This window comes from Oryx dammah, unplaced genomic scaffold, assembly GCF_014754425.2.
Source record: "Oryx dammah isolate SB20612 unplaced genomic scaffold, SCBI_Odam_1.1 HiC_scaffold_27, whole genome shotgun sequence".
In the NCBI taxonomy this organism is placed as follows: Eukaryota; Metazoa; Chordata; class Mammalia; order Artiodactyla; family Bovidae; genus Oryx; species Oryx dammah.
In genome coordinates this window covers 22,996,115-23,014,056 of record NW_024070211.1, presented here as the reverse complement: position 1 = coordinate 23,014,056, position 17,942 = coordinate 22,996,115, and the positions used below count along the sequence as shown (strand labels likewise).

Genomic DNA, 17,942 nt, shown 5'->3' with positions numbered 1-17,942 from the left:
TAAAGAAAGGTTTAGTGAGACCTCTTAGAAACCAAATTAACACTATTTTTTTAAAGTGACCTTCAAACAAATAAAATACTTTAAAAAAAAAGAAAAAAGGGACTTCTGATTGTCCAGTGGTTAAGACTCGAGCTCCCAATGCACAGGGCATGGCTTCGATCCCTGGTTGGGGAACTAAGATTTCACGTGCAGTGTGGCCATAAATTTTTTTTTTTTTAAGTGACCTCCAAAGAGTAATAAAAAGAGAAAAGAAAAAAAAATAGTGAACTTTATCCCCCTACCTGTACCCAATCCAAGATTATAGTGTCCCCGCTAGTAAGTATAAATAAGAAAAATAACACTAACAATCTCTTTTCTTTCACAAACATCTCTGCCTTTTCATCTACATTAAAAGATATAAAAACATAGCCTTCAAAATGCTACATTTAAAAGGATGTCTCATATACTTACACATCTTGAAGGTTCTGTAATTACTGAGAGCTGGAGAGCTGCAGCATGAGGCAATTAAAACTAAAATGAAGAAAACTGTATTCTTCACATTCACTACACACAGAGGACAAGAAGTCTTTAGTCCCCCGTGAATAATTTTCAACAAGAAATTTAGAACAGGGTGGGTGGGGGAAAAGGGTGAGAATTTCAAATTCCAGGCAATTCAGAATGACACAGCTAGAAAAAAATAAACAAGGAAAAATGCTTGATCTTAATTTTGAGCTTCAGCTTCAAAAAAAAATGTTGCTTTGGTACAAATATCTGAGGAATGGCACTATTCTAGACAAATACAACTAAAACTATAAATTTTGTAAGAACATTCCCTCCCAGATTATAAGCATTGCAAAGTAATATCAAGCCTGTTCTCTTATTTTACTGTACCCTTTTTAATACATGTCATGATGCCTAGATAATTTGAAGGCAGTCCCGTTAAGAGTTAGTAATAATGATGAATCTTATTTGATGACCTATAGCTACAAAATGACTTATGATGTCTACAATAATCCCATTTGCTCATCACTTAATCTTTAAGTATCCTCAACCACCAGAAAGATAGTCAAAGATCCAAGCTTTGAGGAAAACAGCGCAGTGGGACACACTCAGACTATGGGCAAGTTATTTAAACTTTTCAACTTCACTTTCCTCATCTGCTTGTAACAAGAGAAATGGGAGAAGGTGATACACTGTGTAGCAATCAAGAAAGTTTGTGAAAGCATCTGACGTATAACCCTTGCTCAATAAATTCCTTTCTTTCCTACAAAGAAGAAATACACAGCCTTCTGTGCTGGAATTGTACTGCCAAAAGTAATGACTGATGTCAAGGAAGGAAAGCTAGATTATCAATTAGAAAATCACAGCAGCCTGAAACAATACCATGAAACTACAAATTAAGTCTGATCTACACTCAACTGGCATCTAACATCACTAAATTACGTAACATTTATAATGAGAAAGCTAAATCAACAGAAGGCTCAATTACTACAATCCGCATTTCAGTTCTCAATATGAGTAGGCTGTTCAAAAATCAATTTAAAAATTTGAAGTAATTTATTTCAAAGACATAAGTTAAGTTTTCAGATTAGCCTGTAAAGTTCTATTAAGTCACAACTGACAACGAGTATGAACAATATTCTTTCAACTGTTACCGCTGTGAGTGATTTTATGTGAAAAAATGTATATCTAACATTTCATAGTCTGATAATGACCACAACAAGTAAGATGCAATTGTTACATATTCTCACTGAGTCAAGAAGTCTGTCACTATCCTACTGGTGCTACTTCTCTGATAAAGACACGTTATTTGGCATCCTAAAACATCTTTTATCCAGAGAATACAATATTTATATTCACTAGAACTCTTCAAAGACTCTCCTTGTGAGAAGTTATTACACCTATAAGGTCAACAATTTAAAATAAAAACATTTCCTATTTTCTTAATATACCATTAAATCCCAAACATTAATAATAAGAGGTCATGAGGATAAACTAGCTCTTTAAACATCTACCTGGAAAACAAAAATAATAGAAAAGCAAGAATCATGTATTTTGGATGGAATCTCAAAGTAGTAGTAGCAATACTTCAGACAGAAATACTTCATGTCTAAATGCATGTCTGAGTTTCATATTTCTATCCTACAATCTAAAACTATGAATTTTAATTAAAAAATGACAATCCTTTGTTCTCTGTAGCTTCATCTCTAAAGTTTCTTTTTTTTAGTGGGTAAACCCAGTTTTTCTAAAACTATGATATGATATGGGCTTCCCTTGTGGCTCAGCTGGTAAAGAATCCCCCCCTGCAATGCCCAAGACCTGGGTTCGATCCCTGGTTGGGAAATAATGCGTACAGCTGTATAAACGGTTAGACATAACAAATTAGTTTACACCAGAATAAGTTACACATAATCCAAAGAGGGAAAAAAAGAAAAGTAAAACAGTATAAGCTGCCAGTTACTTAACTTTGTCTTTCAATGACTCTAACTATAAACTAAATGTGATAATGAAGCAAAAGGCCTACCTCATAAAATTATTACAAAAATCTGACAACACCTCAAAATTCCTCTAAAATACCAAAGTACACGAAAAGAAGTATGTAAGAACATAATCCACTTTTCCACTCCTTCATATTAGCATTTAATCATCATCACTGAAACATAACATTCTTATTCTAAAGAAATTCTAAAGCTGAAAAGACAGGTGACATTTGCAACATCACAGAATGTTCTAGGGCACAGGAGAACACATCAGCTTTCAGTTTCTAGACTGAAATTTTAAGAACAGAAATGAGCCTAAGGAAACCCCAATTTAAAATCTCTTAATTTTACAAATGAAGAAACTGAAGCTAGGGAGTTTATCCAAAATTATTCAGTTAGTTAAAGCAATGAAGGAATCCCTGAGTCCTGAGCTAAGGATCCTTCTGTTAAACCATGTTAACTCAAATCACCTGAGTGTCTGATACTACAAAATCAATTAATAATTAATAGGTTAATATTAACACCAAATTATCAAGGCTATATGCTTTTTTTTAGTTTGGCCTAAAGAGTTTTTAACCAGAAACCAGGCTTTTAAGTCATGGTTCTTCCGTAAATTCAAGACATGAGTATCTTCTGGGTAAATCACCCTCTCCAGTTCTCCGCTTCCCCATCTATTACATAAGATCTAGAACAAATTCTCTCTAAATTCTTTTTAGCTTTTAACAATTAAAACATGAAAACAAATAGGATCAAATTAATTGTTATTAGACTAGAGATCTTTTCAAGAAAACTGGAGATATCAAGGGAATATTTCATACAAAGGTGGGCACAATAAAGGACAGAAACGACAAGGATCTAACAGAGGCAGAAGAGATTTGCTTCCAAGAGGTGGCTAGAATACACAGAAGAACTGTACAAAAAAAGGTCTTAAGGACTCGGATAACCACAACGGTGCACTCACTCACTAGAGCCAGACATCTTGGAATGTGAAGTCAAATGGGTCTTAGGAAGCATTACTACAAACAAAACTAGTGGAGATGATGGAATTCCAGTTGAGCTCTTTCAAATCCTAAAAGGTGATGCTGTTAAAGTGCTGCTGCACTCAATATGCCAGCAAATATGGAAAACAGCACTGGCCACAAGTTGGAAAAGGTCAGTTTTCATTCCAATCCCAAAGAAAGGCAATTCCAAAAAATGTTCAAACTCTCATTTCACATGATAGCAAGGTAATGCTCAAAATGCTTCAAGCTGCGCTTTAACAGTACATGAACTGAGAACTTTCAGATATTCAAGCTGGATTTAGAAAAGCCAGAGGATCCAGAGATCAAATTGCCAACATCTGTTGGCTCATAGAAAAAGCAAGGGAATTCGAGAAAAACATCTACTTCTGCTTCACTGACTATGCTAAAAACTTTGACTGTGTGGATCACAACAAACTGAAAAATTCTTCAAGAGATGGGATTATCAGACCACCTAACCTGCGTCCTAAGAAACCTGGTCAAGAAGCAACAATTAGAACCGGACATGGAACAATGGACTAGTTCAAAATTGGAAAAGGAGTACATAAGGCTGTATACCATCACATTGCTTATTTATCTGCAGAGTAGACCATGTGAAATACTGGACTGGATGAATCCCAAACTGGAATCAAGATTACAGAGAGAAAGCTCAACAACCTCAGATATGCAAATAATATCATTCTAAAGCAGAAAGCAAAGAGGAACTAAAGAGTCTCTTGATGAGGGTGAAAGAATGAAAAGGCTGGCTTAAAACTTAACATTCAAAAAACGAAGATCATGGTATCCAGTTCCTTCACTTCATGCCAAACAGATGGGGCAAAAGTGGAAACAATGACAGATTTCATTTTTCTTGGGCTCCAAATCACCGCAGACAAGTGATTGCAGCCATAAAATCAAAAGACACTTGCTCCTTTAGAAAAGCTATGGCAAACAACACGTACTAAAAAAAGCAGACATCTCTTTGCTGAAAACGGTTCATAGAGTCAAAACTATGGTTTTTCCGGTAGTCATGTATGCATGTGAGAGGTGGACCATAAAGACTGAGAGTCCAGGAATTGATGTTTTCAAATGGTGGTGCTGAAAAGAACTCTCAAGAGTCTCCTGAAGCTGTCAATTCCAAAGGAAATCAGTCTTGAAAAGTCACTGGAAGGACTGAGGCTGAAGCTCCAATACTTTAGCCACTGGATGCGAAGAGCCAACTCATTGGAAAAAGACCTTGATTCTGGAAAAGACTGAGGGAAGGAGAAGAGGCAACAGAGGATGAGATGGTTGGATGGCATCACCTACACAATGGATATGAGTTTGAGCAAACTCTGGGAAATAGCGAAGGACAGGGAAGCCATGTCCTCTACAAAGAGTTGGCCATGCCTTAGCAACTGAACAACGTTCATCAAAATAATACACTTCTTGCATATCTCATTTGCACACAGCATGAAGAAAAGCAAACTATTTTAAAGTATCTGATCCTTGTACTCCAAAATTCATACACTGTTTAACCTATCTTAGTATATTCTGAGACACAAAAAATTATCTGTAAAGCTATTTAAACACATTCCAGCACTCTTGCCTGGAAAATCCCATGGGCGGAGGAGCCTGGTAGGCTGCAGTCCATGGGTCGGTAAGAGTCAGACACAACTGAACGATTTCACTTTTATGACTGGAGAAGGAAATGGCAACCCACTCCAGTGTTCTTACCTGGAGAATCCCAGGGACGGGGGAGCCTGGTGGACTGCCGTCTATGGGTCGCATAAAGTCAGACACGACTGAAGCGACGTAGCAGCAGCAGCAGGTAAAGCATTTGCCTGCAATGGGGGAGACCCAGGTTTGATCCCTAAGTCGGGAAGATTCTGGGGAGAAGAGAATGGCAACCGACTCCAGTATTCTTGCCTGGAAAATTCCATGGATGGAGGAGCCTGGTGGGCTACACTTCATGGGGTAGCAAAGAGTAGGACAAGACTGAGTGACTTCACTTTCACTTAAACACATTAACCTCAAGGAATCACTTTTTTAAATATTTAACAAGATAAATTTCTAATAACTGAAAAAAGTCTAAAAATGTGTCCTATGAATCTTCAACTTAAGAAGCAAAGTGTTAACTCAGAAATATATCAACTAACGTATCTTTCTTATAGGCTATTATTTTGACTGCTTTATTAAAGTCAATACACACTAGGACCCCCTTAAGCAATATAAATAGTCAAATTTTACTGAACATAGGATTCCATTGAGTCAAAGTTTTTAAAACTTGTATCTGACAGGTACACACACTTTGAATCTAGAGAGGTTTAAACTTGCAAAAGCTCCTTCCAAGACCTGGAAACTAATTTTAAGTTATTTTTATAAAGAGAGTACTGAAGTGTATAAGCTTCAGGGGCCCTGGATCCACCCCTGGGTAATCATTTAAATGGCAAGCTTAGAATTAACTTCCCAATATATTCCTATTAGGAAAGTAAATATTTCAGGAACTAGAAAATTCTTTTTTTTTAAACAAGTACTTTTATTATATATTGCAAGGCGGTTTAGTTGCTAAGTTGTGTCTGACTCCATGCAACCCCATGGACTGTAGCCTGCCAGGCTCCTCTGTCCATGGGATTTACTAGGCAAGCATACTGGAGTGGGTTGCCATTTCCTTCTTCAGAATCTAGCAAGTTTTTGACTGAATATAATTAAGGTAGTGTGATGTAATGGAAAGAACATGAATTTCTGAGTCAGATACACCTGGGATCTGAATCCCAGCTCTGCCCTTCCACAGGTGTATATATAATACACATTATTTTACTAAAAATGGCAACCCAGTCCAATATTCCTGCCTTAAGAATCCCATAGACAGAGAAGCCTGGTGGGCTATAGTCCATGGGGTCGCAAAGAGTCGGACATGACTGAGCGACTTTCACTTCACTCTGAGCCACAGAACAGATTTAAAACAGTTCAGTTCAGCTGCTCAGTCGTGTCTGACTCTTTGTGACCCCATGGACCACAGCACACCAGGCCTCCCTGTTCCATCACCAACTCCCGGAGTTCACCCAAACTCACGTCCACTGAGTTGGTGATGCCATCCAACCATCTCATCCTCTGTCATCCCCTCCTCCTGCTGCCCTCAATCTTTCCCAGCATCAGGGTCTTTTCAAATGAATCAGCTCTTCACATCAGGTGGCCAAAGTATTAGAGTTTCAGCTTCAACATCAGTCCTTCAGAAGTAACATCTAAAGACTGTTGTGAGGATTTGAGATAATTATAGTTCAAAGAGCCTAAATCAGAGCCTAGCACAAAGTAGACATTCAACATGATGCAGTTATTAATCTTATAAAGCAACTTCTCATGCTATTAAACTGAAAAGGAAAGGGGGCAGAGTTTTTCATTATTACTTTCAAGAGGATAGGGAGAAGAGAAGAGGCTAAGTATTGCTCAGTTAAGAGCTGCTTCAGATAAGAATGACTTGCAATCAGTATGTTAAAGCATTCCTCTTAGAAATGATGGCTTGCTTTTACAGAAAAGCATCTCTAAGGAATCTTGTATTTTCTTAAAGTAGGTAAAAGATATCTCTTTGAAGTCTTTATTCATTTGCTTAGCCATAATCTTTCTCATATAAAGAGCAAACTCAGCTCCATGCCCTACTCAAAGTTCACTTAAATAAATGAAAGTCAAATTAACAAATTTTAATTGTATTTTCAACTTTAAAAAAAGAAAGAAGGAACGTTTTCTCGTAGCAAAAAGCTCTGGATTAGTGGTTAAAGCAACTTCAGACTCTGTTCTCAATTTCTCATTAATGGCATCAACTTGGGAAAGTAGGACTCTCAACTTTAAAAATGCTGGATTGCTCACTGATTTCAAAACAACAGAGAACTTTTAAAAATGAAATCTTCTATGCAAAGAACAATACAAAATGGCTCCAAATGGCTCAAGAGGGAGATTTCTGAAGACGCCCACTCCACCCTCTTAGGCTTCCTGGGTCCCAGGGCTTCCCTGGTGGCTCGGACGGGAAAGAATCCGCCTGCAGTGCAGGAGACCGGGGTTTCATCCCTCGGTTGGGAAGATCCCCTGGAGGAGGGCATGGCAACCCACGCCAGTCTTCTTGCCTGGAGAATCCCCATGGACAGAGGAGCCTGGTGGGCTACAGTCCATGGGGTGGCAAAGAGTTGGACACGACTGAGCGACTAAGCACAGAGACCCTGTAAGAGTTTGAGAATACCTGCTCTTCATGAACACACTATTTTTATGCTTGAAAATACTAACTTTATGATTAGAAAATGATTTTAGCAGTCTCAGTGATGTTACTGTTTATTAGCAAGCACTTTCTAATATTATTTCTTTTATTCCTCACAATTAATCTGTGAGAAAGATTGCTATAGTGCCCATCTAAAAGACGAGAAAACGAACTAGAGTCTGTCAGCTCATTCACTCAATATTGTTGGATGCCACTGTAAAGCACTGACAAAGATCAATACAAAGAGACCTGCTGCCTTCTCTAAAGAAAATCACATTCTAATAAAGGAGATACTGGCTATTCTCTGAAGATGGGGCTATGAAAGGAGATGGAATAGTAGTTACCATGGTAGAGAAGACAGAAAAAGGAACATCTTACTTCTCTGAGACCCAAGGGAAGGAGTTGAGAATAAGTAAAGATACAGGTTAATGAATGAAATTGAAAGAGATCAAAGCTGAAGGTACTTACACAAGATAACTTTGGTAGTTAAGTTTCCTCAAGAAGAGAGATAAGAGAATTCTCAATAAAGAGCTTGAGGACAATGACTAAAGTTTGAAATAGTTCAAGCAGGAAAAAGGGAGCCGGAGCTCACAGGGACACAAAAAATTGCCCAGAGGCACTGAAAAGTCCAGCAAGGTTAGAGACCACAATCTTGGAATTTTCTCCAGGAGTGCCCAATAGTCTTAAAAAATATGAGCAGTGAAGACAGATGAATGGAATGGTTCAAGATGATTTTTGCTGATATTTCTGGCCTTGCCCTGGGAGACAACAGGAAAGAAGTGGCAACTGGTATCAGGGCCCACAGCCTGGGAGAATGAAAAGGGTCTTCTTGAGATCCCAGGGCACATTTAATGTGAGAAGAAAACAAGCAACACGTAGGATAGAATAATTCAATAAGAACAGGTTGCATTTATTTATAGTGTTTATTATGTGCCCCTTGTAAGAACTGTGTATGTATTAACCCTATCCTTACAACTACCTTATAAGGTAGGTACTATTGTTTTCTTCTCTTTTACAAGAGAAAACAGGCAGACGTTAAGTGATCTGCTCAAGTCCTACATCTAATAAATGAAGGAGCTAAGACAGAATGTAGTATGAAGTTTTAAGATTTCTAAAGTAGCGGATAACAAGTTTCAAGACAGAGTGAAGACCAAAGTAATAGACAAGAGGCCAGATCTGTCCCATCATTACTATTTAGTACCAGTAGGAACACATAATAAACATACACTGAAATAAATGAATGAATGTCTGCCCACACACTTTATAAAGTTACAATTTAAACTAGAGAGAATATCTGTGACAAATGCATGCAAGTCTTCAATGACTGAGGGAGCATGTTTAAGAGGTTAGGAGACAGTCATAGGAATCACTCAAAGAACGGTACAGAAGGGCCCAAGCCACAAGAGTGACAGATGCGGCAATCATTAGCATCTGGGCCCAATGATTCATGGATTGTAAGGAAATAGGACACCTCAATTCAAGAAGATAAGCCTGTATCCTCAGGTCAAAGGTAAATTTCAGATGGAAAGAGGGTAAAGAATTCCCAGAACAGGTAGAGATGACAGATGGTAGTCAATCTGCCGTGAAAGAAGGGCCTTACCGGGTATGGTTAACTGGCTGGGAGGAAGAAGTCATGGTGGAGGGAGTAAAATGTAGAGAAAGCTAGTGAACAGGAAAGATAAGGCTAGCAAGTAAGTTTTCTGCCATGCAATCCAAAGTAACTGCCAATACACACCTACATCTTTACTTTCAAGTCACTGTTTTAGGAGACTAGGCTGACTAACCTTTAAGGAAAAGTGCCACATGATCACTAATGACCTACAAATTAAGGTTTCACTTACAGCTAAAAAAGAGTTCAAGTATCTTGGAATACTCCCAGAATCGACTTAGCTAAGTCATCGATTCCTGTGGTTTGGCTTCAAGGACTAGTTTCTCATTTAATCAATCATTCACCAACCATCCACACTGTGTCTAACACTTCAAGATTGAAAAGGGGATCTGGTATAAACTTCGGGCAGGAACCACAACCTAGTTCATGGATGAAACAAAAAAAAGAGGGTGGAAGAAACGAAGGAAGGAAATAAAAACAAAATGTACTTTTAGATAAACACTTAATGTACATATCTGGAGTAGGAAATGGCAGCCAGCTTGCCTGGAGAATCCCATGGACAGAGGAGCCTGAGGGGCTACAGTCTAAGGGGTCCCAAACAGCTGGGACACAACTGAGCAACTAACACTTACTTTAATGTACATATTAGAATGTACACACCAAGTAAGTGTTTACTCCTTCAATAAAGTTATCCCAGAAAGGTTATACACTTACCCCAACGAGTAACTATCACTATTGTATTTTCTCTTTTGAATCTACCCCCACCCTACAAGAGCCAGTGGCATTCTTTTGAAACACCCCAGCAGTACCAAAGCCATATACTTTGAGACTGATTTCTTAATGTGGTCCACAGATTGAATCTGTAAATGGCAACCCACTCCAGTGTTCTTGCCTGGAGAATCCTAGGGACAGGGGAGCCTGGTGGGCTGCCGTCTATGGGGTCACACAGTCGGACACGACTGAAGTGATTTAGCAGCAGCAAGCTTCTCAAAATGTAAGTTCTAAAAATGTAAGTACCCAAAACTGGCAGCATCACTAGAATAACAGTATAGTAAATAAAATTACCTGCAAAACTAACCTTCAATTTAATATATAAATTGTGGCATGAGTGCTCAGTCGCCTAGTTGTGTCCAACCCTGGTGATCCCACGGATGGGAGCCCACCAGGTTCCTCTGTCCATGGAATTTTCCAGGCAAGACTACCAAAATGGGTGCCATTCCCTTCTCCAAAACTGTGGCAGAATCATGACTAAACATTGGTGTAACAATTGTTCACCATGTGTTAGGTCCTGTTCTAATGCTTGACTCTCTCTCTCTCACAACAGCCATGTAAGGTCCTACAATCTCATTTTACAGAGGAGAAAACTGAGGTGAGAAGTGGTTAAGTAACTTGTTAAAGATAACACAACTAGAAGGAGGAAGAGCTGACATTCAAACTCTGATAGTGTATGAGCTCACACTCTTATGTTCTCTAGTCTCTTTACTTTTTAGTCAGGTTTCTAAAACCTACGCTGAATACTCTAATGTGAAACTACATGAAAATTCCCTACAGACTATCCATAGTTTTACTCTTATAAGTAGGCAAAGAAATACAAATTAAAACATTCAAGTACTATTTTTTCACCTATGAAATTAAAGATATCTTATCTAAGACACTGTTACAGGGTAGAAGTACAACCTTGAGAGATATAATTAATTCCTAAAGCATTCACTTTAGAGCCAGACTGCCTAGGTTAAAAAGAACCTTAGATTCTGCTACTTCCAAGCAAAGTGACCTTAAGCAAATTACTTAACGTCTCAAGACCTCTTTTGTAAAAAAGATGATGATAGAATCCTATAGTTATGCAAATTAAATTAGTTTACACATGCAAAGCACAGAGAGCAGTGTGTGGCACATTATAAGCATTCTGCAAGTGGAACTATTATTATTCCTACCTTTCTGGAGGTCAATGTGGTTGGTCAATGTATCAGTTATGTTGAGTCCAGCAACTCCATAATCTTAAGTGAAACTGTTTAGTCCCTCAGTCGTGTCCAACTCTTTGCAACCCCATGGACTGTATAACCTGCCAGGCTCCTTTGTGCATGGAATTCTCCAGGCTAGGAATACTGGAGTAGAGAGCCATTCCCTTCTCCAGGGATCTTCCCTACTCAGGGATTCAACCCAGGTCTCCTGCATTGCAGGCAGATTCTTTACCGTCTGAACCACCAGGGAAGCTCCTAAATAATCACAGTTGCATTGTTTGTAATAGAGAAAGCATGTATTCACTGGAATCAATTAAACCTGTCAGCAAGGAAATGGATAAGCCAAAGTACTGCAGAGTATTAGGTAGTGATTCAAAATCATGTTTTTGATAAATTTAACATGGAAATAAATGTATAGTAAGATACTGTATTTTTTAAAAGGCAGTATATAAAAAGATGGTACCTCAATTTTACTGTGTGCTTACACATGTATGAAAGATTATAAGGAAACATATCAAAATGTTAATACGGCTTACTTCCAAGTGGCAGGGTTACAGGTGATTATTTATTACCTTACTTAGATGTTCAGATACTTATTAAGCTATCATGAATATGCATCACTTTTATAACTAGAAAAGCTAGTAAAATGAATTCATAGCTTTGCTAGACTACAACTGAATAATTTTCACAATATACTTATAGACATTAACTGTAATTCATGTTTTAGCTCAGTGATTTCTTACTAGTAGCACCTTTTTTGTTGACTTTATAATGATAAACAGGAACTGTTATGAAAGTGCCATTATTTAAAGCTACAAACTGTCCAATAACTTTTATAAAAATCTAGCAAAACTGCTAACACCAAGATTAACAGCAAAATTTTTTTGCTGTTAAGATGAACAGATAATTTTTTTCCGAATAACAGCAAAAAATTATCTCTGAGGTCTCCCAATTTATAATACAATGGTAAGATACACTATTTTTTCTAGCCTTGATTATATAACCTTGTTGAAATAGAGAAAACACTATTATTACCTAGATACATTTAATGAATGAAACTTTCTCTTTTTTTGTTTGAATGAACTTATCGTGTGACTATTGTATTATTTAACAAGTCAAATTCCCACATTATACTCTATACTATTAAAACTGTTTCAAATTCAATAACTTTAGTACTAATAATTTGGTAGTAATAATTTTCTTGGCTCCTTTCTTGCTGCTTTCTAAGACAATACAAAATAGACACTTTATAACTACTGTATCTTTTTATTTTTAAGCTTCTAAAGCTGTGAGGTACTAACTATAACCCAGCTGGCTGTCTTGAAACCATTAAATACAAAAAAAATCAGTCTAAGTGAAAGCAATACTTTAATGAATGCTATATCTCCATAACATCCCTATAAGAAAATATTAAAGAATAAAAAACAAACCAAGCTTAGAGGTTAATTCTGTGTCCTGTGTGATTTGCAAAACTTTTATTCAATCTCTCTGTATGTACAGTCCAGGTAGTTTAGGCAACAGCTGCTGCTGCTGCTGCTGCTAAGTCGCTTCAGTCGTGTCCGACTCTGTGCGACCCCAGAGACGCAGCCCACCAGGCTCCACTGTCCCTGGGATTCTCCAGGCAAGAACACTGGAGTGGGTTGCCATTTCCTTCTCCAGTGCATAAAAGTGAAAAGTGAAAATGAAGTCGCTCAGTCGTGTCCGACTCGTAGCGACCCCATGGACTGCAGCCTACCAGGCTCCTCAGCCCATGGGATTTGCCAGGCAAGAGTACTGGAGTGAGTTGCCATTGCCTTAGCTACTTACTCTAAAGAAAAGAAACCTATTTTGAACATTAAAGCTGTTCCCTTAAATCTAACAAATATCACTAGAGCTAGGAGAAACAAAAACATTAACTTTCCCTCTTGTCCTTAAATTCTTGTGCTCTTAAGTATTTAAGAACATAACAAATGAGTGTCAGTCATTCTGTGGGTTCCATTTAACAATAACTTCTCTAATTGTCCATGCCACACAGGTGGTGCTCATCTAGAATTACTGCATGCACACCACAGCCAGAGATTCCTTATCATGACTGAGGATGCTTCTGTAAACCAGTAAGTGAAACCATTTTCAGAAAACGTTCTAATGAAAATCACTTTCACAATTTGTCTCCTAAACTCTGAAGTCTAAGTCAAAAAAGGCAAATCAGAGGAGAGACCAATATTTCCATTCAACCATATCCCCCCCTCCAATACAACCAAGCTTTTCAAGCCCATGTGGACAAACTACCCAACTACAGTACGGACGGTGAGGAATGACTATTACAAAGGTAAGAATAAAAAGCTCACCTGACAGCAACTAATCCTACAGAGTGAAACAGAAGCACAGGAGTGAGACACATGGCAACAGCAGGGAGATAGGGGCAGGAACTTCTTGGGACAGCAGTCTTTGGTCCAAAGCCACAGAGTTTCCAGGAGTTTCACAACTACAGCTTCCTTTCTTAAAAAAGTTTTGTGTCCCTTGCTGTCACTGTGGGTACCAAAAAACTCCAAAAGATATGAGATGCTATATATTTTGTCCACTGCAGCCAAGTTTACAAACTGGAATAAAATATTTCCTCCATCATCAATCTGGTACATACAAAAAGCTCTTCATTGTTTCTGTCTTGAACCAACTTCTCAGAACCTGATTTTACTGAGACTACAGCTGGGGTAGGTTTACACATTTACAAAATATCCTGTACCATCACTTACTATTTTGTAAAGATAACAAAACAATCTTCAAACATATTTTTATACTTTTCCACAGATCAGTTTTATAAAACACTCTGAAAGGAGTATTTGAGGCCTCTGCTTACACTACAATTTCCCTTAGAGTAGTTGTTTATCTCAAATGGTAAAATACATAGTTTTAAGTGTGTACACACGAATACACACAAAATATTTTCTTTATGGAATAACATGCATTTATTACTTCTGACTTGCAATCCATGCAGACTACAGTTAGGTAAATGACTGCTAACCTGGAAGGAAAAAAAATTCTAAAACTCTGTAAGCATTCATTTACCAAATAAATCACTGAAATATCACACCACTGAGGTTTTACGTAGCCATCCTTAATGAAAGTTCAAAGAACTATGACTTTTAAATTTATATATTCAAAAACTGCAATAGTTCTCGTTGTAGGAACTACTCATGAGTGATGTTAATACCCATGAGAAAATTTAAAACTCTGAGACACTTTTAAAAATTAGCAGATACTAAGTACTGAATATCAAACACCAGCTACTTGCAAACTTCATTTAAGGATTTTAAAGAAACTTAAGAGGGCAACAAATTACAGATAAGAAAAGGTCTAAATTAGTTCATGATCATAATGCTCCTGAAAAAAAAAGTTTCAGTGCTGTGTGGTAACCTGTCACATACTCTGATACTCTTTAGCTAAAAGAAGAACAAAATTCTCTCCCACAGCTTCTTCCCAACAATACAAGTTCCAGAAAGGAGGGATATTGTTCTCTGAAGCTATACTGATAACATCCCAAGACCCCAGAACAGTTACTGACACACAGTCCTCAATATTTCCTAAATGAATGAAGGAGTGGAAGAACAGATAGGGACAGGCAAACCAAGAGATCAAAGAGTTGATTACACATAGATAAAGCTGATTAATCAGAATATCCACAACAGTGAGTTGATGTCAAATGTGAGCTATTCCACCTTTTAACAATAATCTGTACTAGAAATCAGACTTCAAGAATAGCAAACTTTTCTTAAAAATGTATAAAACTATTTGAAATTCTGAATAATTCTAGATTCTGCTCATTTAGTAGGAATTGATTCAGTAGGAAAACTATCACTACTCACAAATTCATAAACCCAATTCATTGTTTATCATTATAAAGGAAAACGTGCAAGTGAACTTCATTAGTGCTCTTCTGTCAACATTTCTTACTTTCTTTGTACTTTCTCACGATTACTTAGGGAAAAAAGTTCAGAAATTCAAAATCCCTTTAATGTGCATTAAAACATCTAATTCTCTTGATTATACCCTACCTTTATTTACATAAAGTCCGAAGAGTCTTCACATAGGCATTAACATTTTTCTTATTACCATCTGGGAATTCTGCATCAGGTGTATTTTTTCCTTCTAAATTTTAAGAATTCAGGGAGGTCCTCAAGTTCTCTAGGTCAGTTTCTTACTCAACTAGGACAATTACATTAATCTTTCCTCTAAAGTGCAAACCATACTTTAGAAAAAGCATGCCTTAAGAAGTGAATACAAACCCTCTTCACCGCCCCCTACCACTCAATATAACGTGCTTGTGATTCTAAGACAGGAAACCACAGCTTCTTCTCTAGTTTTCCTGGTTTAAAATCTTCTATTCAATTGCTAGTTTGTCCACCTTGACGTCTACCTATTACAGAAGCGACATGAGCAAGTATGTCCAGTTTCTCTGTCCCAAGAGTACACTCTAATTGCTTGCCACTGGCTATCTGATTCAGATACGACATCCAAAGTTATACCATATAATACTAAACACCGCAGGGGTATGACTTAATTTAAGGCCAAAAAAGTTTCTAAACAAAAATATTTTGCTGTCACTAAAACCTAGAGTAAAGCAACTCACGGTGGTGACTACTTATTCTTTTGGGCTTCCATGGCTAGGAAATGAAGAACCAATCGTCCCATTTGTTTTGTCTTACTTCCCCTTGAGTGGCTAGGCCATTCCTGCACAGGAGAGTTTGTAAAGTGCATTGGAAGGTTGCGGATGAAAGATTCTGTAAACACACCGACCTTGTTAGTGTATTACTACAGAGCATTACGCGGAAAGTCTGTCACCGCGTAGAGGGTAGGTGGACGGCGGAGCCCTTCCTGGGGAGGGGAAGAGCGGGAGAGGTCCGTCCCCGGCATCTTTTGGCAGGCCATCCTTTAGGCATGGTGATTTTTTTCAACTGCTGCGAAACCTCACGTGAAAAGTTACACACACGCCCCACACCGGGAGGACGTAGACCGGTCCCCGTCCCTGCAGGGCTGGGAGTCCCGGGGACCGAGCAGAAGCGGGGTGCTGGGGTTGGGCCTACACCCCAGGAGTGCGGCGAGGTGCCGGGACCGGCCGAGGGGCCCCGGCCGCAGCCGACGCCCGCGGGGCGACCAGAGGAGCAAGCTCCTGGGCGGGGGCGCGGCGCCCGCCTCGGGCGCCGGGGGCGCGGGGAACGGCCCGGGAGGGCGGCCGCGCCGGGGCCCCGCGCCGCCCCGTTGCCGGGAAGGCTCGCGCCCCGCGGCCGGCGGCGTGGGGGATGGGAGGCCGGGCCTGCGGCCTGTTGGGGGGGGAGTTCAGCCCGGGCCTCGCGTGCGGCTGTCGGCCGGGCCCCCCGACCCGGGGTCCCAGGCGCCGAGAAGAGACTCACCGGAAAGGCCCGGATCCGCATCTTGGTGTCCTTCCGGCTGCCCGTGCCTTTGCTCAGATTCGACATGGTGCTCGTCCCCTCCCCGGCGGCGGCTTCAGGTCGCACTCCGAGGCGCCGGTGTCACATTTAAGGCGGGCGGGCAGGCGAGGGGCGACACTGGGGGCGGCGGCGGCGCGGCCCCCGGGCTGGGCTGGGGAGCTGGCCGGCCCCTGGGCGGCCGCGGCGGGGGCAGCGGCGGCTCGGTCTCCGGCGGCTCGGGCTCGGCTAGGGGACTGCGCTGGCGCGGCGGCTCCGCGGGGTCCCCCTCACGCCCGGCTCGGCTCCCTTTATCGCGCTCCTCCGCGATGGCGGCGGCGGCGGCGACGGACAAACATCTCACTGCGCAGGCCGAACGTCCTCCTCCTCCTCCTTCTCCTCCTCCGCCTCAGCGAGACGAGATCCGGCCCAGAGGGTGGAGGGGGGAGGAGGGAGGGAGGAGAGCCGGAGAGTGGAGAGATTGGGGGGAGGGGGGGAGGACAGGAGGGGGAGGCGGGCGGCCGCGGCAGGAGAAGGGGAGGCTCAAATCTCGCGAGAAGAGGGCGAGCGCGCTTTCCCGGGTGGGGCGGGGCGAAGCCTGCGAGCGGGAGGGGGCAACGGGAGAAGAGGAAGGGAACGGGGATTTGGGGAGGTGGGCCAGCGGGGCGGAGAGGTAGGAAAGGGGCGGGACTGAGGCGGGAGGAGTGAGCTGACTTTTTGAAAGAGGAGCGTTGGAGACCGGATCCTGGGTGAGGGGCCTGCTGATTGGTGGAGCGCCGGGCGAGGGGGCGGGGTCTTGTCACGTGGACGGAGTGGGCAGGGGAAGTTCCGAGAGCCGGAGCCGGACTGTAGTAGGCAGTGTGCGGCTCCGCTTGGCTGGGCTGTGCTAGAGCGAGAGGAGGGCAGTCTCGGGGTGGAGCGTAGGGTGCTAGGTGGATAACCACGTCCTGAAACTGGTTCCTGTGTTTTTCTAGGGCATGTGGACTAGGGATGGATACTTGACCAGAAGCCAGAAAGTTGAAAGAAGAGTTTGTGCAGGAGTTATTAATATATGCAGTGTCAGAAAGTAGAGTCCTGTATGCCTAACAAGGTATTCGGATTGGATGTGCACACTCCAGCTGTCAAGATTGAGGGGTGGAAATCCATAAAATTTCCTTAAACTGATTCACTATTGTCTGAGAGACCTAGAACTTACTAGTATTAAAATTTGTGTTTCGTTGCCTTTGAAATAACAACTCCCTTAACTCTGCAATATTTTGGTAAATGGTGTTAAATAGAAAATAGAATG

The 17,942-nt window shown here is 40.6% G+C and overlaps 1 protein-coding gene across 1 annotated transcript in view; it reads right to left on the bottom strand.

The window, feature by feature from the left end:
• Positions 1-17,082, bottom strand: part of CUL3 (cullin 3) — a 103,115-nt gene extending 86,033 nt beyond the window's left edge. Inside the window, exon 1 of the mRNA XM_040228474.1 lies at positions 16,640-17,082. Within this exon, the coding sequence (XP_040084408.1) occupies positions 16,640-16,705 (66 nt within the window). The 5' untranslated portion in view covers positions 16,706-17,082. The remainder of the gene's footprint in view (positions 1-16,639) is intronic.
• Positions 17,083-17,942: the final 860 nt, after the last annotated feature.